Below are 27,745 nucleotides of genomic sequence, written 5' to 3' on the forward strand. Positions count from 1 at the left end.
GGCTTTGGGGAGCGAGTTGAGTGTTCCAGTACTCTCCATTTGGCCTGTGGTGTGCAAGAGTCTGTGAAAGTACCATCTCATTTATTAAGGTGTCCCCTGATAGTTGTTCTACTAACAGTTGACTGGTGACTCCTGAAGAAGCTGAGATTTTGCAAGCTAAACCTGTAGAACACCAGTAAGAGAACCAGTCGGTGTGTTGAGATACATGGGTGTAGTGGGATTAACTCTGTGAATTACAGTTTCTGTGGATGTGGAATCTGTCATAGAAGATATAAATTGGCTGGCGTGTAAGAGCTGCCAATGGAAAATGGAAAAGCAGACACTAAGATGGTACTGTAGAGCCTGGAAGGAAGAACTTGTGTCTATAGCCGTGATAAGACACCAATACTGTCAGTGACTCAATTATTTGATAGATGCAGTGTTCCAGTGTTTGTCATTTTTGTATCAGATTCTTTAAACTGCAGTCTCTAAATCCTTTTATTTAAATTTTTGCAAGTCTTTGTGTTTTGCTTAGAACTGCAAAGAAGACAGCATTTTTTCTACAGAAAATGTAGTTTGAGATGATGTTATGCCATTCACAGATAAATGAATTTCTAATAACAGGACATATATATGGGTAGAGATCAGTGGATAAAAAGAATGAGTAAGTTTCTCTGAAACATTGGTGTTCTGATCCGTGGTTTTTTTTGTGGGTTACAGTTCAAATACCAAGTACAGAAACCTGATGTCTTTGCAAACTGTGGGTTGAAAGCTGCATGAAAATGCTGAGAACTTAAACAAACGAGCTTGCTGCTTTGTACATCGTACGCAGGTGCTGGTGCTCCACTGCATCCTGGAGTGAAGGGCAGGAATTGTTGTAGCTGTCATTGCGTGGATGTCCAGTGAAGGACTGGGTAATGCAGGATAAGTAGACAGAGTGAGAACGACCATCTTGTCTTTGTCTCATCTGCAAGTGATCCCCTTTTGTAAGTGATTTTACTTGGAACAAGCACCTAAGCAGATGGTTAGAGTAAGCTCCCTTCCTCTCTCCAGCAATTCTGCATCAGTAATGGTGTGGCTAGCTTTAGTGGACCTTTTTGGTTTAATGCATGGCTTAAGTTTTAAATCATCCATTGTTGGGAATTAATGGTCATTGTCAGCTATCATTAGTGAGAGGATGAAAACTTGGTAGCTGTTTTGTATGTTACAAGAATCTCATACAGTAAGATTGAAAGAATGAATTTATGGGGTGTAATTTAACAATGTATGGCTATTTTTAGTTTTTATTTTGCCTTTTATCCTGAATTGGTTTATAAAGCCATGTTTTAGAGTATACTGAATTGCATTGCCTTATCAAGATCCAGTAAACTCTAGGGTGGGTTGCGGTAACCCAATGATAACTATTACCATGCACAGTAGGAAGAACGTTTGTGCAAAGGGATAATATGGCAAACTCCTTTATTCCTGAAGAATTAAATGGCATATAAGATCTCTGTACAGTTGACAGGATATTAGAATTTTTAGATCTTCATATACAATATCCTAAACAATTGTCTGGATAGTAATATGTTTCTGTTTGAAATAAGAAAGACTGTGATAAACTTCCCAGGACTACAGTTTATTTTGTAGAATATATCTAAAGGAACAGAAGAGCAATTATGGGCTATGTATCTGTTGTAGCAGCGGAGCTCAGTGGAGTCCCTAGCATGTCTTCGATAGAATTGTTCTGTCCGTTTCATCTTTTACATACAACTAAGAGGAAATCTACTGAGCTTTATAGTCGTATTAGAATTTAAAGTCCCCCCTCTTACTTTTGCTCCTTCTGCTTTTTAATGAAAACTTTGTGTCTACCAGGTGTACTGTAAAATCTTTAGAAAATCTTTGACAAAACCTGAACTTTAGGTAGCAGACTTTAGTTTTTTACTTATTTGTGTATAGTGATGTAAAAACAAAACAAAAACAACAAAAAAACCCCAAAGAGAACCCCCCAAAACCCACCAAACAAACAAAACAACCCAAGCAAAAAAAAAACCCCAACCAACGAAACAAAACAAAAAACACCAAGCAGGAAGAGGAAAAAAAAAACCCAAGCAAACAGACAAACAAAAAACCCCCCACCACCCAACAAATAACAAAACCTTGCATTTGTGGTTCCTCTAAATGATCTCTCAGGAAGTTAGACGTCTGTGATCAGAGTAGTTACTCTGGAGTAGAATCCTGTAGCTGTCTTGATAAAGGACGCCTTTTGCATTGGCAGCTAGGGGCAGTAGGACAATGTAGATTGAGACTGAGGACTGATGTGTTTGAATTCCCCCTTCTTGACTGAAGATTTGAAATATTGAGATCTGTATTTCTTTACCATGCAAATTGTGATATTCCAATCGCACATTTGCAGAATAAAGGAGCAATTCTGTGTCTTAAAATTGCTGCTTTTCTTCTCAGCCATCTATTAAAGTGCTCAGGGTTTCCTAATGGTTTCAGTTTTTTTAAAGGATTTACCTTCATGGTACCAGAGTTAAATTGCTTAACTTTCAATTATTTTATCAGTGGCTGATGAAGGTTTTAGGAAATAGAAAAGCTGTGTTTATTTTAAAAGTTGGTTTTAAGTGTGTTTTCTTCTAGATATCCAATTCTTTTTCATGTTTTACCTTACGTGCTTCCCCGTGCTGAAAGTTATTTTTGTCAAAATGATCAAATAGTCATTCCTAGAAATAAAAGAAACTTTAACCTTAAAATGGTCACAGTATCATATTTTATGTCAAGTAAATATTTATTGTATGCTGGAAAAAAATGTACTTTCGTGCTTGCTCTCTTCCACATTTGGTTTCAAATGTTCTTTTTTACTCGAACAAACAGCTTTTTTAGGTTTTAGAGCAATACGGTTTTGTCATGCAAAGGAATTGCTTTCAAATTGCCACTGAGTAGTTACAGTTAAGATTTACATACAAGTCTTTGAAGTCTCTAAAGCATAGTAAGGCTAGAACAGTCGATTCTTCTGGTACTTTTTTTTTTAATAATACTAGGATTATCGAACTGGGATATCCCAGTTCTTGAATGAGATATATGTCTATACAGTTATAACAAGCAATGTATTTTTAATGTTAAAAGGCTTCTGTTTTATTAAGTACACTCCTGACTTGATGAGAGCAGTCAAATCTTAAATAATACTTAGCAAAATGAAGAGAATACAGTTTTAGAAATGTAAGTTACTGAGAATGGTTACGTTTTCATGGAGAAAATGGAGTGCACTTTTGGGAGGTCTCCCTAGTTTCTGGATTAACATTCTGATAATCTGTTACAGGGTCAAACCAAGCGCCATGGTTGGTTTGATTTCTGTTGTGAATAAATCACAGATTTAAGGTTAGTTAATGATGTTTTTTCTGATTAAAATGCATTTGAAAGACTTAATTTTTTCAGAGGCAACTTAAAAAAAAAAAAAAAAAAAAAGAGGTGAGGAAATGGAATCTTACTGCAATATATGTTGCTCTCCCCTTCTTGGAGTTTCTCCATCCCATTTCTTCCCTGTCCCCTACTTGCATAAACAGCAAATTATCTTAGTTCCATCTGGCCTTATTCTCATTTTAGTATTTCTGATCTTTGTAATTTTTTTCTGATTCATGTTTTTTGGGGTGCTGATAACTGACAAAGGTACAGTCAAGATGACACTTCTCTGCCTTTTTCCAAAAGTGACACCAGGATTTGGGGAAGGAGAAGGGATTGGGACTTGCCATCCTTGGAATAGTTTGAGTTATCCTGATGAGCTGAGGGTCCGAGATGGAGCTCTTTATACTGAGGATCAGATTCTTGATAATACTGATCCATTGTCCTGTGATTAACTAAAGTAGACATCTTTCAGTCCTTTCATTACCAACATGATTTCGGAGGCAGTAGGATCAAGACAAGGATATGAAATGATGTGTATTTTCTCATGGTCATTAGTTTACTTTATTGGTCACATCCATGTTCAGCATTGCTTAGAGTTCCCCTCGACTACAAACGGGCAACTGCAGATCATGCCAGTGTATGAGCATCAGAGAGTGTGTTGTCTTTTAGAGGTTGTTTTGGTATGTTCCTGCTTGTCTGTGTTATCTCTGAAAATATAAAATTAAGCCATTGAAACTTTCTCCTTGTTTTTTACTCTTTGGGATTTTATTTCTTTTAAAAAAAGCCCTTGTTATTTGCCTATTGTATTTCAAGTGAGATATCTTGAAAAGAACCTGATATAGATGGGAGTGGTGAAGAAGGCAATTCTGAGTTCCTCACTTATCTCTTATCCATGAATCCTCCAGTTGGTTTAATATTCACTCTGATCATGTTTTTTTGCAGCAGCAGATAATGGAGGGACTGCATCTGGTGCCACATCAGGAATTCCTTCCAGCAATCCTGCTGGGAGTTCAAAGTCAGCAGCAAGGAACCTGGGCTCCTCAGCTGGAGAGAAGGAGGAAGGAAAGAAGGTCAGACGGCAGTGGGAATCGTGGAGCACAGAGGACAAAAATACTTTCTTCGAGGGACTGTATGAGGTACATGTAGAAGAGAGTAACAAGTTGTGGCTTAGATGGCTTCATTTAGTATCTGGATATTTCTAAAGAGGGTTGATCCAGTTGAGATTTGCTGGAGCGAAAGGCGTAAGTACACATGTGCATTTGTTTGCCTATGCATATGTGTCTATACAGTAGGCTATAAAACAGCTGTCAATCAAAACCCCAGTTCAAAAGTGTCAAGCTTTTATTTTGTTTTGAAATACGCAGGAAATATTTGTGAGTTTTATTCATGAATGTTCATAATAGTTTAGATTATTTTTCAATGATGGTTCTGTTTCAAATGAGAAATAAATAAATAATGAATAATTATTCCCCAGTCTCAGTATTCAAAAGCAACACACTTATGCTGTAATATTAGCAAACAAGAAAATATGTTCTATTCTAATAAGAATTGTAGGCACTGTGTTTAGTCTTTGACCATGAAAAGGTTTGAGCCAGTTCAGTACTGGGGCTGAGAGACAAAGAAAAGTTAGATCGTCTTATCTTTCATCTCATACAATGTATACGATGTATTCCTGGTTGTCCTGTTCCTATGATTATTTTAAGAGCACTTAAGTTATGAAAATACATACTAAAGGTGAAAACAAAAGAAATGATGGTGAGTTTTTTTGCGTATCTGCATCTTCTTAAAAACACTTTTTTTAGTGGTAGGCATGATTCATGTGTGGACAAAATGAACGCTTAAACACTCTTTTATTTCTTTAACTCCCCTGACTTGCAGTAATATTCCTGGGAATCATGTAATTTTTAAGTCCTTTCCTCACTCAAAGAAAACTTGTTTGTTTTTGAGTGCAGAGGAAAAGTTGAAAAATTTGATCTAAGATGGATTTGGGACTCAGGTTGTTTGGTCCCTGACTTCTATTCATTTTGTGACAATACCTTTCAAAAGAGGTTTTCACACTCTATATTTAAATCAGCTCCAGCCTTTTTTGAGTACTAAGAAATTCTGTGATAGCAGGAGTTCAGTGATAATGTATATAAAATTAAATTTTCCTCTTTCAAACTCCAAGGATTTTATAGGAATTGGCTAGCTCTAAAGGGACACTTAGGTGTCTCATTTTTATTTTTACCCTGAGAATAAACTTCTGAATGGCATGCAGTGTACAAATGTGTTTTCTGTAAGAAGGTTTTTTGGTTTTGTTTTTTTAAGTATAATACTTCCTTTATTTATTTGAAACACAAATTTTCTACTCCTAATAACTGGAACATGAAATTTAATGTAAATAAAAGTGAAGCTGTCAAATATAATAGGCTTTTCACTCATCCGAGTCAGAAATTGAGGTAGGAGGGAGAGAGGGAAAAGCGCGGAGGCAAGTAAAGAAAGCTAAGGGAGAAGGATGGTATTTTCGGTTCTGCTGTTTAGCATGTTTATGAGTAAAATCGATGAGGTTGATGGGGGTTTTTTTTTTAAGTTTGCTAACAACTTACTTTTTTTTTTTTATTTGAAACAGTTCAAGAAACTGGAAAGTAGTTTATTTGGCATCTATAATACACTTTATATAAAATAAGGTAAACCAGTGTCATTCTTTTGCTGTTGAGTTCTGATACCCAAGAATTTTGACTATTGACACAAAGAACTCCAAAGTCCCTTATGTTGTCTGAGTTGTCTTGTGACAAGATACAAGTTTGATTTTGAGTATTTGGATTTGTTTTATTTATTCTTCAGCATGGGAAGGACTTTGAAGCTATCCAGAACAACATTGCCCTGAAATACAAGAAGAAAGGCAAACCAGCAAGCATGGTGAAGAATAAGGAACAGGTTCGCCATTTCTACTACCGCACCTGGCACAAGATCTCAAAGTACATTGACTTTGATAATGGTTAGTATGCAATGAAATGGGCTTAGTGTAGAGCTCACAGTCTTGTGAACATGTCTTATTTTTGGCGATACCAAGGTTTATGTTTTTTGAAAAATACTGCTCAAAAGCTGTTTTTTGTATCACTGCTTTTACACCAATTCACCACACCATAATAAATGCTGATCCTGCTATTAATACTGGGGAAAAGCCAGGTTCAAGGACATGTTTTTCTGTTCTCAGGCACACAGGTTTGAGGACAGCTCAACCTAAATGTTAGTCAGGCATTATTTCATTGAGCAAATTGACTCTAGCACTGCTTTGCACTTCTTGGGGGAAGATAGAAGTAAATAGTCTCAGACGAGTGTAGATGGTGAAATATTTGCTTACACTTTAAATAAGCCTGCAATCATTGGTTCAGTAACTGAGGATCCCTATTGCCATGTACCTGTCTCCCCATTCTTTTCCCTCCTTTCCCAGCTTGTTGAATGAAACGGAAATTGGGAAGTCATATGAACTGCTAGTGTTGTTTTGTAACAATAGTAGTAATATATGATCATTGATAATTTATTTTTATCAAACGCATACTGTTCAGTAATGGACAGTGAGAGTTCAAGTCAGTTTGCAGGTAGCATGAATCTAAATAGCAAGTTAAAGAAATCTGTTGCAGAGTGAACTGATTTTACTAAAACTCAGTTCTCCTGACTCTTTTAAGGTATGAAGAATGTCTGTTCTCTGGTTAGCTTGCTGATCAAATAAAGGTCTCCGGGGCTTTTCTGTCCTTCTCATGCTATATTCTAACTTGCATAAATCATGGCAGTTTCATGGTGGTTTAATGTTTTGGTCTTTAAACAACTCTCTTTAACATCAGCAAAAATTTGGATAATAAATTCATCTCTTCAGTTTGTGACCGGAGCCTCTCAAGTTGAAAATAACTCATTAATGAGAAATGGATATGACTAGAAAAAAAGCTGAAGGAATGCAAAGATAGTGTACAACATAGTCTCTTTATGAAATTGTTTTGTTTGTTTCTGTGATTAGGTTGTCTAAAGGAGGACTTGCACATCTAAAACACCTGTCCTAAGGTGTATTGTTTGGTTCCTTTTTCAAAACCAGACAGCATTTTAAGATGAAGCAAGCCCATTAGTATTTTATTTAAGAAAAAATGTTACAGCAAACACAGTATGGAAGAACTTAAAAAAAAAAAAAGTCATGGAGGAACTTCATCTGTTTTCTGGATACTGCACAGTTCTGTATCTATAAGGTCTGAAAACACATTAGCTAAAGGAATTTAAGAATTAGTGCAATAGTTTTATTAGTTTTAGTATTGGTAGAAATATGTGTGCCTGCATTTTGATATTAAATGAGTCTGCAAGTCAGAGGTAACTGAAGTATTGATGAATAGACAAGAATAAATATTTTCATCTGATTTGTAAGCCACAAGATTGTCTTTCCTTTCTGTCATAGATATTTAGATCTACTAGCAATAATAATGTCCAGATCATATGTGTTGATGAGAAAGGAGGAAAAAAAAAAAACCAACTTGTAAAGTTGAATAAAATGTGTGCAATTCTTCATATAAAAATTTAGAATCTGGAGTTTGTATTAAATCTCTAAGGTGTGTTCATGTGCACAGAAAACGTCTGTCTTCTGGAAATTTCAGACCTACTTCTTAATTTTCATGTAAGAAAGAGTTCTATATGCCTTTTCGTGGGAGCATCTGGACTTTTCCTTTACAAACTGTAAACAATTAAGTGATACTGGAGTTAGCTTTATTTTGCATATTGAACTGTTGCATATTTGTTTAAATTCTATGGGAATTGCTTTGTTTTTTCTGTGATCTAAAAAATGCTGCATTTCCCGGATAAGTCCCCAAAAGGAAATTGGTGAGCCTGTCTCATTGTAGTGTTTCTTGAAACACAACTTAGTCTTACCTTCAGTGTGATCTGTCTCATCACTGAAAATAAAAATAATCTAATTTTCAGTGTTGAAATGAGTATCTGCAGTGTGTGAGTATGTATGTGTGTGAGTATCCGTAGTTTGCATCTCACTTGCACCTTTTCTGCTTTTCAGTGTTTTCTCAAGGACTGAAAAAATCCTCCCTGGAGCTTTATGGCTTAATCTGCTATGGGGAACTAAGGAAAAAGATTGGGGGATGTGAGTATGAATGACTTAAAATTATCTTTATACAGTAGAATCAGAAGTGTCTGCCCTTGAAGTTGGCAACGTCTAGTAGAGTTTCACTTTTGAGTTATTCAGAGTTTGTGTTCATTGTACTCTATTGCAGTAATCTGTAGCATCATGTTTTCATTGAATGTATTTTTAAAGACCTCTTTAGGCACCTTTTTCTTTGACAGATTTCTTTAGCTTTTGCTGTCTGTGGAATGCAGTGCATGTAGTTTCCACAGATGACAAGTAAATAGATACACAGCTTAGACTATCTGTTTATTATTCTTGAGAACTAAACAATTAAGTATGTAAATCGTATCATCGGAACCTGCAGTTATTTCTGTCTATGCAATCAAAATCTGGGATGTCTTTCTGTAAGTCAGTCTCTTTAGTTATTGATCCCTGAAGATGAAAAAGCATTACAAATCATAATCAGAAATAACAGCTGTATAACCAGTGGCTAACCAAGATGCATTCTGACCTTGTCAATCCTGTTGGCTGGTTTTGTTGGTAAGGATGAGTGGAGATGGATGAGTATATATGCCATACCGGTGCTGACCCATTTTCTGGAAGTTGATTAGTAGTTGCATTAGCAAGATATCTGAGTTTGGGCTTAGTACCATGCTCACAGAATCATAGAATGATTTGGATTGGAAGGGACCTTTCAAGGCTATGTAGTCCAACCCCCCTGCAGTAAGCAGGGTTTCTCAGAGCCCTGTCCAGCCTGACCTTGAATGTTTCCAGGGATGGGGCTTCTACCACCTCTCTGGGCAACTTGTTCCAGTGTCTCACTGCTCTCATAATAAAAAAAAATTCTTCCTTATATCTAGTTTGAATCTCCCCTCTTTTAGTTTGAAACTATTACCCCTTGTCCTGTCACTAAGGCCCTGCTAAGAAGTCTCTCTCCATTTTTCTTATAAGCCCCCTTTAAGTATTGAAAGGCTGCAGTGAGGTCTCCCTGGAACCTTCTTGTCTCTGAGCTGAACAGCCCCAACTCTCTCAGCCTTTCCTCATAGGAGAGGTACTCCAGCCCCCTGATCGCCTACGTGGCCTCCTCTGGACCTGCTCCAACAGGTCCATGTCTTTCTTGTGCTGTGGACCCCAGCACTGGAGGCAGCACTGCAGGTGGAGTCTCAGGAGAGCGGAGCAGAGGGGCAGAATCCCCTCCCTTGACCTGCTGCCCACGCTGCTCTGTGTGCAGCCCAGGGTATGGTTCACATGGTCTTTATGGCTTCCAGACTAGAGAAAGCTCTGATGTGGCTGGCCTGGGGAATGAGCAGAGGAACATGCGCTGTATGCAATAGTCCATGCACATGTGCCTTCTTATCTGTGTATTTTTTTCATTTGTCCCCAAGCTTGTCACCAAGAGTTGGTGTTATATCGTAGTGCATCTTCTGTGTGTTTTCTTTAATTTGTGAGACATGGAAAATCATCAAAATACTTTCACTTCTTTGTAAAGTCATACTAGTTGCAAAGTGAAAAAGACAAGAAAGCTTTAATGAGTGGACATTTACAATTCCTAATAGAAATGTGGTATTTTGGAAAATTTTTTTTCTGCTATACTATTTCCTCACCTCGAATTTTTATTCTAATGTATCATGAACAACATTGTTGTGAATGTTCATACTAACTTTATTCCATTTCTTCAAAGATCTCCATTGTGTTAATTCATCTTGGAGAAGCAATTTTGAACTGTTTCATGACAAAGAAGGTGCAGAGGCAAGGCAGACTGCATTGTCATTAGAAATCAGTATTAGCATTTCTTCCTATATCCACATCCTGTCTTAAATGCATCAACAGACCCTCCTTGCTATGACTGGGAGTAAGGTTTCACACAGTCACCATGGCAATGCATGCATACTCTGTGCTTCTGTCTTTTTATAACTTTGGTACTTGGTTACATGTTTTAACCACTGTCACTTGGAAAATTCTAGTCTCCAAGACCAAATGGGATTAACAAGGCTCTACACTCAATTTATGAGAGGTTTATGGTGAAAGTAGTTTCTCTCTTTTTTTTTTTTTTTTCTCTCTTTTGGTTTTCCCCCAGTCCTGTATTCCCAGAAACTGAGATGACTTATGTAGAGGTATTGAGACACAAAAGTATGTCAGGAGTCCTTTCAGCATTGCCAGAGTGAGGTTAATTGTTCAGTAAATAGATCTGGGCCTAACTATCATAGGGAATATAAATCAAGTTACCATAATGTCCATTTAAAAACGTGCTGCATAATGTGTAGAAGGAAAGTGTAGGTTAGATGTACATTTTATTGTTTTTATTTACTTATTTTATTGCATTCACCACTGTGAGGGCTTGATGCTCTTTCGTTGTGCTGTGTGCTGCCTTAGCAACAGAGATTGAGCAGGAAGATGAGGAAGCTTTTCTTTTTAATAGTGCAGTGTCAGATTAATGCCCAGCAACCCCAGATGACTGTAGCACCTAAACTAGTGTCGTTTAATTCATGAGTAAAATGTAGTTTTCATGGCAGGGATCGTTTAAAGCTTGTACGTTATGAAAAATAGAAACTTTTCAGAAAGGGTATGTTATAGCACATTTATGTGCATGAATCCTATGTGAGAATAAAATATAATAGCTTTGAAAACCAAATGGGACACAAAAAAAGGTCATAACTACATGACTTTAAATTCTAACTCAGTGTTTTATCCCATTTCTTGTAAAGGTATGGATGACAAGAATGCAGCTAAACTGAATGAGCTTATTCAAGCCGGGTAAGTAAGAACTTATTCCTGAAGTTCTTAAAACCAGGTTGTTCAGCAGCTTGATTGTTGAATTGCTCATCCAGAGTCTAGGGGGCACTTCTTACCTTTTTAGAGCTGCAGTTTGACTTTTTCTGTTCTTAATTTGTCTCATACAGGTTTTTTTCCTCCTTTTCTGTGAAGCCATTAATTGTTATTAGTAAGAAATGATGGGTGAAATTTAAGAAGGTAATGAGAATTCTTTACAGAGGTTAGAGCATTATGTTGATTCACTATAGGGAATATATTTCATCTCAAAACAATTCTGCCAACAGTGCTCACGAGTCCTGACTTTCACACCTGTAGGCTTCAGACCTCCAGCTGGTTCTGCATCTACTTGACTTGAAGAACAAGTATTCTCTTTCACTTCAATAAATAATTATGGCATTTGGGGGTTCAGCCTTGGCAGTGTGCTTTTAGAATACAGAAAGGGTTAGAAGTTGCTGCTCTATTAGAAATGAGGGAATACGTGGTACATTTGTATGTAAAATTTTCTGAAGTAGCCCTGCTTTTAGAATTTCTGTACTCTACAGTAAAATCTCTTTCAAAGGATATTATTATAAGGAGTGTGGTCGTTAAACTTTGTTTCAAATTGTAGTTACTCAGCAGGCATTGGTTTGTCCTAATCATGTTTTTAACAGCAGTATTAAAATACTATTATTTTCTGTCTGTTACAGATCCCTTTTTACTTTTGGCATTTGTGCTTTCAGATTGCTTCATTGTAGCAGACAAATAATTAATAAAGTAAACTTCACTGTAAACAGGTGGAAGAGTTTGTCCACTCAGCAGCTGCTGCCTTTTTGACTTCACCTTACATAAAATGGATACTTCTTATTGTGCCTTTCTATTAATTCCAAATGAGTTCCCTACAGTTTATTAACCTTATCTCCTGGGAGATGCACTTTTGTACAGTGTGCTGTTGTGTTGCAGGACTTGAATGTGATTATTTTTGAAATCCGTTGTTCATTCTTTTGTTAAATGTGAACTTTGAAATGAGAAGAAAAATTGCCATTTGGTTTGGGTTTTGTACAATCAAGAAAATCTTAGCAGTAAGTTTTTTCATATAGTGAAATGACTTAAAGCAAATTACTACTTTAAATTGGAATTATCAGTTAAAATGGGCCTGGTTTGTGCCTTTTTTCCCTAGTGTCCTGAATATCTCCAGACTTCAGGGTATACACAGTCATTTTGGTGTCTGTGTTGTACTGGAGAGCCTTTCTAATACTGTGTGTCATCCAAATAGACTAAACCAGAATAAATGGGACTGATGACTTTTAGCAAGCTGTAACACCAGTCTAGCACTTTGCATGATTAAGGCCTTAGTTCTTCTAATTAATTGTTATTGAGGGCTAATGATTCTATGAAGTCCAGGTGTCTGTTCTGTAAAAGCCGGTCTTGTTACAAACCATTTTGAAAACAGAAGTCTTTGCATTTGAAAATACTAATGCTAATCTTCTGATCAAAAACTAGAGTGTACATAATATTAACATTCTTAGGCAGTTCAGACATAGTTGCTGTTCATAGGCTTTTTGTCGGCCAGAAGGAAGACACATCTTTGCTTCCCTTTTTCTGCTGCATCTTACCCTGTTTGCTGGGTAAACCTTGTCAGTCGAAGAGGAGCAACAATGGGAAACAATGTTCACATTTTCATCTTCATCACCACCCAGATGTCTGCAGCATCTGAATTAATTCCCTGCATGTGCAGGGCAGCCTCATATCTCACACAAGCAACCACATTGCATATATCCCATTAGACTGAACTTTCAGTCTTGCTCAGTGATGTTACAATTCTGTGATCCCCCTCTCTGTTTGTAAGCACTTCTTTTTTTCAGTTCCTAACATGTTTTTTCAAGTGTCATATTCCTTTTGCTCTGAGTGCAGTGTGCTTTGTAAGACTTGTCACTATGGTGAAAATCTCGAGTGGAAGCAAATCCAAAGTGATTAAAAATGGAGAATGTGAACATGCATTATTGTGATGGTCTTCTCCTGAAATAGGTAAACATTAGCCTTGTTTAATGGGAAGAAAGGTCAAGAGAGGCTAAGACTGTGAGGAGCTACCTGGCAATTTATTTGTGGGATGACTCTAGACCCTGGAGTTACACATTCTAATTCAGTGCTTACTTTGCTTATGGTACGCATCAGCTCTGGCTTTCTGTAATAATTACATGGTGTATGGAAAAACAAAAGACTCTGTGAGGTGTTCAGAAGAAAACTGCATTTAAAATCTTCCTAGTTGAGCTTATAACCCAGGTCACAGGTACTAAATAGGGCCCAAAAACTTAATTGACTGGCTTTTTCAAGTAATGGCAAAATCTTTGTGGGAAATATCCTTGTTTGGTAATTGAAGTTAAGGCCATTCACTGCTCTGTGTCCCTGTACTTCAGAATTTTAACAACACGTGAAACTCAGGCTAGACCGTAGCATTTGGTAAGTTGTAGTTGAATGAACTGGGGATCTTTTAGAAAATAGATCAAAATTTAGATATTTATAGATGCAAGGGGAAGATAAGAGTTGTTCTGTCAGCTTCTGGTTGGAGTAGCGGTCTGAGTAGTTTAGCACATTCACGTCAACACCAGCCCACACGAGCAGCTTAAAGAAGTTTTCAGAATCAGTAAGCAGGACAACTACGAGACAAAGCTCCCTGAAAAATTTTAGGGAATCTGAATCACTTTCTGTCCCATCCTTTGTTGCTAGTTTATTACAGCAACCATATGTTACTGGATTGTTTGATTAGCGTATATAACAGGAAACAAAGGTATATTTTCTGGATATCTTTGTAAATCTGTAGGATTTGTGGATGAGCTTAAAAAAAAAAAAAAAAAAAAAAAAAAAAAGGACCAGCAAACCACAACAGACACATAAAGAAATTCTGTAAATATGCAGTAGTTAAAGGACAGTACTATTCAGTGTGAATAGCAGTTCATCCTGAAAAAAATTGAATACAAAACCGATCTTTTTAAGTAAGCAGAATATGCTCTTGGTGTTGAGTTGTACTAGGAGTTCTTAATGTGTATTCAGTAGAATAAATTTTTTAAGATTTCCCATTTTCTGCATTTGAAAATATCCAGCATCTAGGTAAGAGAAGGAAGTAAATATTTTTAAGCTAAGAGTAGTTGTGTTTCAGGCTGTCTCCTTTTTACTGTGCTTTTCTTTTAGATTAGTAGAACTATTATTTTTCTAGAATCCCAGCAATGGATTTCAATTAGGAAACTACAGTCTGTAACTATAGCTAATTTTATATTAGTTTAAAGAATAACTTAGAATCATAGAATGGTTTGGGTTGGAAGGGACCTTAAAGCTCATCCAGTTCCAACCCCCCTGCCAGCAGCAGGGACACCTTCCACTAGACCAGGTTGCTCAAAGCCTCATCCAACCTGGCCTTCAACACTTCCAGGGAGGAGCAGCCACAGCTTCTCTGGCCAACCTGGGCCAGTGTCTGACCACCCTCACAGTGAAGAACTTCCTAATATCTCATCTAAACCTCCCCTCTTTCAGCTTAAACCCATTTCCCCTTGTTTTGTCATTAACTGCCCTTATGAAAAGTCCTTCCCCAGCTTTCCTGTACACCCCCTTCAGGTACTGGGAGGCCGCTATAAGATCTCCCTGGAGCCTTCTCTTCTCCAGGCTGAACAGCCCCAACTCTCTCAGCCTGTCCTCACAGCAGAGCTGCTCCAGCCCTCGCATCATCCTCGTGGCCTCCTCTGGACTCGTTCCAGCTGCTCCAGGTCTCTCTTGTGTTGGGGTCTACAGAACTGGACACAGCACTCCAGGTGGAGCCTTACAAGAGCAGAGTAGAGGGGGAGAATCACCTCCCTCGACCTGCTGGCCACGCAACTTATTATCAGACTCTCCATAGATTGCTTGAAGCCCATCATAATTTATGAAAAGGGAATTAGGGGAATTATCCCTGACTTTCCAAGCAGCATACTTGAATCTAGAGAGCTGGGATGCTACTTCTAAAATGTATTTTAGGGAGCAATGGAAATAAAGGTATTGATTGCTATAGTCATGAGAGTGCTGTATGGCCAGGACAAAAACTTCCATGTGTCGTTTTTAAATGTCGTTTTGTCAAATTTCTGTGTGTTCTGTGTTCTCTCTTTTATTGCACAGTGTGCTTTTTTTTGCTTGCTAATTTCTGAACTGTGCCATTCTCTCTCGGTACTCAGGGAATACAGTAGTTCCTGCTCCTCTTTTACTGCTATCAGCAATTTTGCATTTGTTTTCTTTCCTCCAATCTGATTTATCTCCTAGACTTTTTTTTTCTGTAATATACTTATGTTTTTCATACTTCTTTTCTGGCTTTTATCCTAGATTTTGGTGGGTGGCTTCCCCCCCACTCCCCACTGCCTTTTAAGCACAGGTACAAATGCAGCCAGGAGCTTATGATGCTGATCCGTTGTTCATTTGTGAGCTGCTCTGTGGTGGTAACAGATAGTGGGTATCTGCAACCCAAGGTGCAGCTGAGCAGGTGCTAGACAAATGAATCAAGAACAAATGCCAGCAAGCCTGACTCAATAACAAATACTTTATGACCAACTAGCTAGGCTCTTTAAGAGAAATAGAAAATACAAAAAATGAACAGCAACGCTTTTCTTCCTTCTTTTCCTTGATCAAATTACCTCAGCTGTTCTAGGTGGATCAAATAGCCTTTCAGTCACATTCAAGTCATGTGATGGAGCAATTTCCACAAAGCTTGCCTGTTTTATGTAGTCATATCAGTTTATCTAAGAAGAAATAATGTTTCTCCCTGCAGAATCACACACAAAACCCCAGAATTGCCTCGATTAGAAAAGCCCTTTAAGCTCATCCAGTCCAATCATTAACCTCACACTGACAAGTCCCCGACTAACCCATGTCCCTCAGCACTGTGTCTACACGACTCTTCAATCCCTCCAGGGATGGGGACTCCACCACTGCCCTGGGCAACCCCTTCCAATGCTTGAGAACCTACAAACCCCTTCTCTTTTCACCCTTACACTGTCAAAGTTACAATGATAATAATAATGATGATATTTCTGTTTCTTCACTTGCATGCAGCTACTTCAAGGGCACATTTGATAAAAAGAATCATAGAATCATTAAGGTTGGAAAAAACCTTGTCCAGCCATCAACCCAACACCACCATGCCCACTAAACCATGTCCCTAAGCGCCACATAAGGTCTTGCATTAGTTAAAACCAAGATGCAGGAGGAGAGTCTCAGCTCACACAAGTAGTCAAAAGAATTTGCTGACCTTAAGTAGGGTAAATTTGCAATTTAGCAACCTGTTTCAAGGTGCATTGAGTCACTGGATTTATTTTCACTGGCTTTAGTGAATTTTGTATGAAGTTATTATGAAAGTGTTTTCTACTAGAACAGGAGGGAACACCTAAGCATGTCTTTACTAAGCAAGGAAATCATTACAGCAGTTCTGATTTCTGTAATTAATTCCTTGCAACAGCAAGGAAGACAGTAAGTTTTGCATGTTCATGCAGCAGCATTGTTTTCCATACAACTGTTCTATCACGTTCCCAGACTTTGTGTTTTCTAGTGTTTTCATTTATGCATCCTATCATCTTAACATGAGCTTTATAAAATTACTTACTGTGATGAACAGCATTAGTGGTAATAGAGTGAATGTAGCTGTCATTGAATCCCTGTAGTTAAAGGCAAAAGGTATTTGTTGTGAATCACGAGGATGTGTTACTTTAGAGTAAAACTGTATAACAGAAAGAGTGATTTTTAGGAGCTACAGTAAAAGTTGAAGATGTTTAGTCCTTAGCTGTTTTTTCATTTACTATTCTTGGGGGAAATAATAATAAGCGCTGGACAAAGATATGTAATACGTATCTAGAGTTTTTATTTCCTGCAAATTCTCTAGTTTTGCCTAATCCTTCAGGTTTTGTACCAGGCATTTTAATACTAGGCTGCCACTTCTGACTACTGACTGAGACCAAAGTTTGGGCTTGTGAAGAAGAGTGAAGGTTCTACACCTAAAGACTCAGACCCAAAAGAGAAGTTGTCCAAACGTTGACCAGCTGAATTTGAGAGCAGCAGAACTTGTAGTTGAGTTTCCTGTCTTGATACATTGCAGTCCTCATTAACTTGACATAAGTGAGTTTAGTTTGATTCACACTGATCTTGTCCTCACTTGTACTGAAAACTTGTTTATTTACACATAAAAAACCAAAAAAAACCCACAAAAAAACCCAAAACTGAGAGTGTGTGCTGGCTGCATATGGTTAAACTTATTTTCAGGAGATTTGTTTTCTAAAAAATGCTAATTTTCTGGTTAAAAACATATCTGCACTTTAATATAATGACAAGAGGATATTAAGTCTCATGCGTTAAGGCTGAGGTGTCTATTGCAATGACCAGGAGGAAGTTTTACCTTTCATTGTTCTCTTACGTCATTGATTAGATATCCACAAGTGTTACCATGTCCTCCTCCTAAGAGTCTTTCCACTGGCAAAGATTGACTGTTGTACTTGGTGGGACCCACTGTCTTCAAACAATTCAAGGTTCTAACAATTCAAGTTAGAGTGAAGTTGAAAGAGGAAAGCTAACAACAATGCTTCTGTTACAGCAGCTGTAGTGTTGTCTGCTGTTGCAGATGTGGAAATAGGAAGCACTGTTTAAAACCAGGCAAGTAGCTCTTGGGTGTTTTTCATTTTTTCTTGAGTAGCACTATTGCTAGTTTCTCCTCAGCACTTGAGAGCCTTCTCCTCTTTTCATTAATTGAGCCATCGCTACTTCTGTGTCGGAGCTCGTTAGAAGGAGTGATGGCTAACATACTCCCTGTAGCTTCTGGTAGATCAGTGCAGATTGAGGAAATCTGCCCTTCCATCCCTCAGATATTCTGAATCTGTAGAAGTTCACAGCTTAGTAACTGAAACTTTTGAGCTGCTCACCTCATCAACTCCGTCTTCTCAGGTCTGGCTTCACTTCTGCTGTTTCTTTGCAAATTTCCTTCTTAGGAGCGTAGACAAGAGCTCTTTCTGCCTGATGTTGCCTTTCTTACAGCATAGGAAAAAGTAAGATCCCTTCTATGCTAGCTGATCCTTATTGCTTGAAGAATTAGGTAGTAAATATTGCCATCAGTAACTTTGTTAGTCTTTTAAGTCTCTAAAAGGAAAACAGAGCTGACTCAGTGAAGAAATAAAATAGTTCCCCTGTGTGAAAACAGAAATGGCTTCTTGCTTTTAAGGATCTTTATAGTGGTAAATGTGGTATTGTAGCTAAAAGCCGGTGAAATCATCCTGTGAAAGTTACTTTGTTCAGATTCCTGTGCAAGATGTTAGAGCTCATTTCCACAACAGATGTGGTGTTGATATTCCAGAATGGAAGACTCTTAAAAAAACTTTAGATTTTTTTTCTTCCTGTAATTAAGAGTTGGGAGTATAAAGAGGAGACTAAAGCAAAACCACTTGTCTTTTATGAAGAAGCTATATCTGAGGGTACTCTTCAGCCAGAGTAACATAATTCTGGTCCACTTTATAAAATAACAATCCCTTCCTAAGTGGACAGCCCAGTGTTTCGTGAAAGCCTGGAAGACGAGGGCCACAAGAGTAGCATTTCTATAATGAAAAGTAAGGTGATAGGAAAGATTGAATGCTTTTGTGAATCTGTGCTGAACACCCCTACATTCCTTTGTTCATGCCTATAGCCATGATTATATTTGACTCCATGTTCCTAATATAATGTATTCACAAATTTTTGCTAATGGTGCCTATAAATACTTCTCTCTCAATGTATTCAGGGCTACGACTGTTCGTTACAAAGGCAGAAACCTTCGTATCAAAGCTCCCATGTGCAGGGCTTTGAAGAAACTCTGCGATCCAGATGGTAAGTAAGAGACACGAGAACATGGAAGGGTTTTAACAGATGCTCAGAAGAATATGAGAGAGAGTAGCCCCGTTTTGATGTGTACATCACAGGTGGGGGAATTTGTGCTCTTTCACATTTGTGTTGGGCACAGATACGTCCTTATTGTCTTACTTACCCTGTTTGCTTGTGTAATCCAAATAACTTTAGGACCCACCCAGCTCTCTATGTCTTGAAGTCTGTCACTAGCTAAACTGAAAAGAAAATAGCTACACCAGACAAGATCGCTCCTGCTTTACCAGTGAATATGTAGTAGTGTGTTGTTTAGCACTGAGCATTTTAGGCTTTTTTTTATTTACCTTCTCCAGTTCAGCTATGTGGGACTTATTTATTTATTTATTCTTCCTCTTCCTTCCCCACAATGAGTAGAATCAGTGCAGCTTAAAGGTCTGAAATACTGTATTTGTTCAAAGTTTCCAGCCACCTGATTTTGGCACTGCTCAACTGGAAGCTCCAGTACCACTGCAGTGTCCAAGGAAAAAATAAACATATTGGAACAGGAGATAATCTAAGGAAGCAGGCTCCACTAGTGAAGCTGAGCTGCCTGAGTTGTCTGTAGGTGATGCTGATGTCTGTGATGCTTTTTTCATGTCACTGAGTATACAGTGTTCTGTGTTGTCCTTGCTTTGACCCATGCCCTTTGTGCTACATCTCCCTTCAGGTATTAGTGATGAAGAGGACCAGAAGCCAGTACGTCTTCCTCTCAAGGTCCCTGTGGAGTTGCAGCCACGAAATAATCATGCATGGGCTCGAGTACAGAGTCTCGCCCAGAATCCTCGGCTTAGGTAATGAAGAACTGGGGTGCTCAGAATAGAATAGGGAAATATATGAGCAGCATTCTAGCACCTTCCTCTCTTTTTAAGATTCTCTTTGCCAGCTGGGCAGTTCATCTTTGATAATGCAGTTTGCCTGAATGTACTTACTCTGAAGGCTTTTTGCAATCAGAGTACATGATTGTTTTCAATGGGAGATATCAGACTTTAAAATTAGATTACCATTGTTCTTTATATCCTTTAATTTGAGTAATAATAGGAGCTACTAGAGTTGGAGGTGAGTACTTTGTGCCACTTACACCCAGTTGTCAGAGCAGAGTGCAAGTAAAATGGATATGCAGCAAAATTTGTATTGAATGTACCACGAGACAGAGGCACAGGGGAGGGAAGTAAAACAATGGTCAGAGGCACCTGCACCAAGACTCTGAACACGTCGACTGCCTCTCAGTGATACTGGCAGAAAGGAAGGTATTTGTAGCTTAATCCTCTCCTAGCAAAATGTAGTTGGTGCTGTTGTTTCAGTGTCATCAATGGTTGTTCATCCTAGTGCTTACATCTAGTCCAAAACTCAGGGCAGAAAACACGAGGCCTCAGTGATGTTGATTATTCTTTCAAGTAGAGTACTTCAGTATAATAACCAAAGATCACGCAGAGAGGAGAATCAAGATTTTTAGCATTAGGTTTATTTTGTAAAATACTTTGAGAGCAAAAAGTAAATGTTTGAGGGTTTTTTTGTGCCCCTTTTTCTGTAGCTTTGTGTCTTGCCTGCACTTTTGCAGTTTAGCTAAACCTTGCCATCTTTTCCTATCTTCTCCTTCCATCTATAAACCAGTATCTTGAGTCATGGCAATGAGATTTCTGATTTCTCTGTAGGCTTTTAAATCTTTCTCAGTTATGAGTTATCTAGATTTTAAAGTTGTGGGATAATGTGGTTTTGGTTTCTTAGGTTTTTTTTCTTAGAGCTTGGGAGTGGTGGGTGTGTACTCTGTGCTTGTATTACAGAACGCCAGTTTCTTCCCTTCGTTCCCATTCTAGCATCAAGGCTGTGATTTAAACTTACACTGACATTTTTTCTCTGTTCCCTCGCTTTGTTTATCTTGCACACAGGATGATTGTGGAGTTACATCGGAAGGTCTCCAGCCTCATTGAGTTCCTGAAGCAGAAGTGGGCCCTTCATGAAGTGCGTATTGTATCCTTTTTCTGCTTATTCTGCGTCCTGGAAGCAATTCCCTTCCTATTCTAAGTTCATTTTTGCATTGGAAATGTGACTCTACCTCACAAGTTTAACAGCCCATGCTTAGTAAAGGTAGAGGTCAGTATCTCAGCATTACTAATGGAGCTTTTCATGGGAAATCCCCTAATATTCCACTTTTACTTCAACTCTTCTCTACTGTGATCCCCTGAAAAGCCAGTTAGTAATAAATGAGGCTCTCAGCCTTTATTTCATTTCCTTAAACAGTGAGCTTAGTGTGTTTCATTATAGATGGGTGACCATCATAGAAGCCTGGATAATAACTGATGATTTTTTTCCTAGTTTTAGCAAAGAGATAAAGGACAGATTTTTCCACTTGCTTTATGCAGTTTCACCAAATGAAGGCTTGAGCTTCTTGTCTAGGTAGCTACTGCTACCTGTTATGTATCTATACACTGTCTAAGCTGTACAATATTAGAGAGATCCCTACCTCTGAACTTTGATCCATAAAGTAAAAGGATTTGTGAGTTAACAGCCATTCTGTTCTGCACTTGGTATGCTGTATCCCGTTCTCAGTCCTTTAATTCATAGAATCATAGAATGGTTTGGATTGGAAGGGACCTTAAAGATCATCTAGTTCCAACCCCCCTGCCATCAGCAGGGACACCTTCCACTAGATGAGGTTGCTCAAAGCCTCATCCAGCCTGGCCTTGAACACTTCCAGGGAGGGGGCATCCACAACTCCCTTGGGCAACCTGTTCCAGTGTCTGACCACCCTCACAGTGAAAAACTTCTTCCTAATATCTCATCTAAACCTCCCCTCTTTCAGTTTAATTCAGACTTTTCTTTTTCATTTGTGAGCCTGGAAGAAGTAGCAGCATAGCACTTGAAACTTAGAAGGATGTCAGAACGTGTAAGATGGAGATTCCTGCACAGAAAAGGGAGTCTGTTTCGCTATGCAGTGACGTTGGGGCCTTTTGCTTGGTTTTGTGGGGGTTTGCTTGGGTTTTTTCCACAGTTACAATGGTGTGTGAAGCAGAGATAAATAATTTTGTCCGAAATAGAGGTTTAGTTTGTGCTTGTAGCAGGTCTCCGGTATAGTCCTTATCACCACAAAAGGACTTAATTTTTGATCACAGAGCCTACATATCTATGCTGAGTAGAGAACATGTCCTTGATCAGCTACTTTTTTTTTTTTTTAAACCAACTTACAGAATATGCTACCAGGTGCTTGTTTGGAAGGGGCAGATGATTGTTGTATTCTTTGACACATTTTTTTTAGCGTAAAACACTAGAAGAACGGCAGCTTCAAGACTCCAGAGACTCGGAAACAAGAGGCAGCTTCTCACAGGAGAAAGTGATGCTCCATCTCTTTCCAGGAGAGAATTGTACACTCACTCCTCTGCCTGGGGTAGCCAGAGTGGTCCACTCGAAGGCTTTCTGCACAGTCCATTGGCAGGAAACTGGCAAATGCAAACAGAACACGAAAGACTCTCACTTACTACCCCCTGCACAAATCCTAGGCATACAGAGTGGTCAGGGGACAGCTAGGGGACAGCTAAAATATACACGGGGAACAGAAGGAAAGGGTGTTGGAAGGGCAGAGAGCACTACAGAGTCAAGCAGAACCTCTCAGCCCACAGCTGAAGTTTCTACAAGTGCTGAAGATGGCTCCCCGGAGCCTGGCCTGGTGGAAGGAACAGTCTCAAATCTTGGCATCACTAATTCTCTTCAAAAACCCCCTTCTGGACTTCAGGATCCAGGAGGGAACCATGAAAAGCTCAGCTCAGTGGCCTTCCGTGTGGAGAGCATGGAGGCCCTGGCTAGTGACCAAGCAACTGTGCTACCATCCTGCAGCACAGCTTGTGCTTGCAGTAAGATCCCTGATGTGGAGGAACTCTCTCTGCTCGATCCATTTCCACGGTACATGAAGTCCTGTCAGGACCTGATCATCCCAGAGAAATGTTCTTGCACAGACAAACTGCATGGGAAAGACTCTATTCCAGCAGCTGCTGATACTTCTCCTGTGGCTTTTCCAAGCGGGAGGAGCACAGAGACATCTGACTCCTATTCACAGCTGCCGAGAGGTGGTGTGGCTTCACCCAGCAGTGGCCCATCCAGATATGAAACTCAGGCTAGCCACAGTCAGGGGCAACAGCCTGATGCTTGTACCAAGGATATAACAGATGCAGTAATGGAGGATTCTCAAGAGAAGCTGCGCTCCTCATTTCCACCTCCACCTCAGGGACAATCTAGTACAAAGTCTCTCAAGGATGACCCAAGCCGGCTCTCTCAACAGGTTAGAGAAGAAGGATGGAGTCTACGAACTTCTGAGAGCCTTACGCTGGCTGAAGTCTACCTCATGATGGGCAAACCGAACAAGTTGCAGCTGGAGTATGACTGGTTGGCTGTCCTGGAGCCAGAAACCCAGGATGCTAGGGAGCAAACGTCCGAGTCAAGTGCTGTTCCTGCATGTACCACCTTTCACAAGCAGAGACTCCTAAACTGCCTTTTAAAACTCATCTCTACTGAAGTCAATCCCAAACCAGTAAGTAGCTCTTGTTTGTGTTCCAAATGCTAAATGCTTGTTTGATCTGGGGATTAACTGCCTGGTTGTGTTTTCATAGCAAATCAGTGACCAGCCTTGTGAAGATCTTGGAGATTCCTGTGTTTAAAAAAAGCCCAACCACCACAACCCGGCTTGCTACAGAGTGGCCTTTTCCTCAATATGCTGCATTTGTGTTTTACGCTACCTTTTAGTTTCTTGGTTTCTGTGAGTCTCAATGCTATTACATGTAATGTGACCACTGAAAAGATCAGTCATGAGGTTAGGTTAGGTAGGTGCCTTCTATTCTCTCAGGTTCATAGAACAGCCCAGGTTGGAAGGGCCCTTGGGAGATCATGTGGCCCAACCTGTTGTGGGAAATGGGCACTATAAAAATAAATTTTCCATGTGGAAACTGCAACCCTTAATTTCTAATGTTTACGTAGTTCAAGTTACACTAAGTGTAAGTGTGAAAAGGGTTTATTGCTTTGGGATAGCGCAGCCAATGTAACTCTGCCTGCTACAGAGATGTTTGTAAAAGTTCCCATACTCTAGGGTAGCTATTTAACAGACCCTGAAAATTACCTTCTTCCTTAGGCAGACAACTGGGAATGAACTTGCTTTCCTTCTCGTGCATTGTAACCAATGTTGAGATCTGCCCCTATGATACCTGGGCAGCCATTTCCACATAGTGCAACCAATTGAAACTTAGTAAAACATCCTTTTAAAGACCAAAAAGACACTGAATTCAACAGATCTGACTGAACTACCGTGATGGCGATATGATGAGTTAAAGATACCATTTGCATCGTATTCCATTATTCCCAAACTCATGTAGTTCTTTGATCTTTCTTTGTTGGTGCAGACTAAACCCCCCTCCCCAAAGCTCCTTTTGATCTTGATTTTATAGACCTAGAATGTGGGGTTTTATAAAATTAAAACCATCTTTGCTCAGATACAGCTCCAGATACAGACTTTGTTTAAACTGTAAAGCCTTTTGTTCTGACACCTCAGATCTGTGACAACTCTTTTGGCATCTACTTTTACTTCTGGTGACACCTGTGACAGCCAGGAATTTCATGATTAAACAATCACAAACTTGAAAGAGGGACATCTCCTTAGACTTGGGGGGAGAGAGATAGAATGGGGGAAAAAACCCACAGTTATTATTTGCAAGTGTTTCTTGTCACCTTAGCACTCTTAGTGTATTAATCAAAGTAGTGTAGTGCTCCTGAAAAATATTGGAGCTCTTTCTTGTATGTACCATGCCGTACATTCCAATAAGAAGAAGTAATATAATCTTTTATTTGTCAAATATCACTTTATACTCACTGTGTTTCAGAAAAAAGAGATACTCTTCTTGCAGCAGTGAATGTTGTGGGATTGATACATATGCAAGAAGCAAGGATTATGTTTACTGCCTAATTGAAAGCACTGTAGACTTGTTGAAAGTTTTGTCTCTTAAATCCTCTGCATTTCATCAAATAATGACAGGAACCATATTTTTGCCACAGGGTACTTTAAGAGAGGAAGGATTGATTGTCTAGACCCCTGCTATTTTCTACATATAATATGTAACAAAGCCAAAGTGGCCAACTGTGCTGTCGTTGGTTCCTTTAAATGAAGATTAACAACATAAAACAAACTGTGGCAAATTGCATTGCAGTGAAGTGTGGGTGGTAATTTTATGCCTGTGGTTGCACAGAGATTCCTTAAAAAGGGAGCATTTTCTAGAACAGTGTTTAAACAACTTAATGAAATAACTAGGTAGGCCTGGAAAATTAATAAAGCACCTTGCCATGTGCCTCTTGTTATTGCTGTGCTACAGTATGAAGTAGGAGAAGGGATGGGAAAAAATTCAAAACTATTTGTCTCTACTTGATTAGAATTAAGAACAAAATATTTTTGTCCAGATATACTTCCAACCAGAGGAGCCCTCTGGATGGTTAGAGTTTATGAAAATTAGTTTTCCACTGAATTAAAAGCAACACCTTTTGTGACAAATATCTATCTTTACCATTTTTCCCCCCCCCCTTTTTTTTTTCTCCCCATATGTTTATCCTGGCATGGTCGAGCACACTATGTAAAGCTTGTTGAGTGTTAACCTGATTGTAACATAAATTAATGATACTGAACCAATGACATTTAACACTGCTAAATGCACAGGAAGGGAATTTCTGCTGCACACCACACACACAGAGCTATTGGTTAGAGTACTTAAAGATATCGTAGCATGTCAGATTATTGTTTTAAGCTTCTTAAGTAGAATGAGTTTAACAATATATTTGTTGTAATAATACAGCCCTGCAGAGAGGGACCTGGGGGTTCTGGTCAGTGGCAAGTTGAACATGAGCCAGCAGTGTGTCCTGGCAGCCAAGAGACCAACCGTGTCCTGGGGGCATCCAGCACTGCACTGTGAGCCGGGCCAGGGAGGGGATCGTCCCGCTCTGCTCTGCACTGGGGTGGCCTCACCTCCAGCACTGGGGGCAGTTTGGGCACCACAGGAGAAAAAGGATCTAAAGCTGCTGGAGAGTGTCCAGAGGAGGGACACAACATTGGGGAAGGGTTTAGAGGGGAAGGGTGTGAGGAGAGGCTGAAGTCACTTGGTTTGTTCAGCCTGGAGAAGAGGAGACTGAGAGGAGATCTCCTGGGGGTCTAGAACTTCCTCCCAAGGGGCAGAGGAGGGGCAGGCGCTGATCTCTTCTCTCTGGCCACCAACGAATGCCAGGACCAGAGGGAATGGCAGGAAGATGTGGCAGGGGAGGGTGAGGTTGGCCATGAGAAAAGGTTGTTGAGGCAGAGGGTGGTGGAGCCCTGGAACAGGCTCCCCAGGGAGGTGCTCATGGCACCAAGGCTGACAAGATTCCAGCAGCATTTGGCCAAGGCCCTCAGGGACATGGTGTGAATGTTGGGATTGTCCTGTGCAGGGACAGGAGTTGGACTCCATCATCCTTGTGGGTCCCTTCCAACTCACAACATTCAATGATTCTGTAATACACAATATTCATTCAATGTGCGTGCATTTCTAGACACCTGAGATGAACTCTGTTGCCACGTCACCTATAAAGCCTGCTCAAGAGGAGCAGTCACTGACTCCTCCAGGAAAAGTGATTGCCATCAGCACCAGGAGTCCAGGTTGTGCACGAAATCAATCTACTCTTCGCAACAAGACGACTTTTTCTCCTGGTACTGCTTCCAGCTCCTCAGGTGAGTATTCATAAGAATCCATTTCAAAAGATCAGACCAATGGTACCTTGTACTGTAGGAGTACATCCCAGCACTGTAACTCTGTGAGAATGAATATTCTTACTCTTATGAACTTAACTGTTTCCGAACATTGGTGTGTGTTAATTTGCTTTAGGGATGTCCTGAATTCATTACTTCTTGGAATCTTGAAAAACAACGCACATCAGTAACACAGTTTACAGTCTAGCAGAACTCTCATGAGTCACTCTCACAGAAGATGCTGGCATTTGTTTGGAGCTGACTGATACAGGCTATGGAATCTCAAGAGAGTGAAGGCTTACGGAGCAGGAGAGTAAATATGGTGTAAAGTTTGTTGATAAAATAGTTGGTGAAAGTTTTCTGTGCTATTTTGCCATTATAAAATATGGAATGATTATGAATTACCTTTTCTTTTAATAGGAGGTACAGCTGCTATAACTTTGAGCTCTAACCATGGAGACCAAGAATTTCAGTTCTGTTCTTCAGTCCAGTTGCATTTGCCAGCAAATGTTTTATGACTTTAGAAAAGTCTGTGAAGGTGTCAGGGTTACTGGAAGCAACTGTGATTCTTAGGCTGTCTTTTCCACACCCGTGCTGTAGGAAGCAGTGGACCATGAGCAATTTAACTGATGCTGTAAAACTTACTTGGTGCTCTGTGTGGTTTTCATTTTAAAATGGCATAGCAACTTCGTCTTTGCCTAAAGCTTCATAGCGCTTGCTTGCAGAAAAGGGCATACTTAAATATCTAGTAAAAAGCTAATAATGTAATAGATCGAGCAGATGAATTGCTACATTTCAGTGAGATATACGGGCTTGAGGACATATATTTTTAAATCAGGCTTGCAAGTAGACTCAAACTTCCTTAGTTTGCAACATTCATTTTTATGAGATTGTACTTTATGCTTCCGTAA

General features: G+C 39.3%; 1 protein-coding gene across 1 annotated transcript in view; it reads left to right on the plus strand.

Annotated features, from left to right (window-relative positions):
• Positions 1 to 3,851: 3,851 nt before the first annotated feature.
• Positions 3,852 to 27,745, plus strand: part of CRAMP1 (cramped chromatin regulator 1) — a 37,467-nt gene continuing 13,573 nt past the window's right edge. The window contains exons 1-10 of the mRNA XM_010165750.2: positions 3,852 to 3,897; positions 4,306 to 4,499; positions 6,187 to 6,340; positions 8,390 to 8,473; positions 11,161 to 11,209; positions 18,975 to 19,060; positions 19,761 to 19,884; positions 20,980 to 21,061; positions 22,347 to 23,612; positions 26,639 to 26,816. Coding sequence (XP_010164052.2) covers positions 3,852 to 3,897; positions 4,306 to 4,499; positions 6,187 to 6,340; positions 8,390 to 8,473; positions 11,161 to 11,209; positions 18,975 to 19,060; positions 19,761 to 19,884; positions 20,980 to 21,061; positions 22,347 to 23,612; positions 26,639 to 26,816 — 2,263 coding nt within the window. The remainder of the gene's footprint in view (positions 3,898 to 4,305; positions 4,500 to 6,186; positions 6,341 to 8,389; positions 8,474 to 11,160; positions 11,210 to 18,974; positions 19,061 to 19,760; positions 19,885 to 20,979; positions 21,062 to 22,346; positions 23,613 to 26,638; positions 26,817 to 27,745) is intronic.

The sequence above is a fragment of the Antrostomus carolinensis genome, unplaced genomic scaffold, assembly GCF_000700745.2.
Source record: "Antrostomus carolinensis isolate BGI_N321 unplaced genomic scaffold, ASM70074v2 scaffold1124, whole genome shotgun sequence".
Classification (NCBI taxonomy): Eukaryota; Metazoa; Chordata; class Aves; order Caprimulgiformes; family Caprimulgidae; genus Antrostomus; species Antrostomus carolinensis.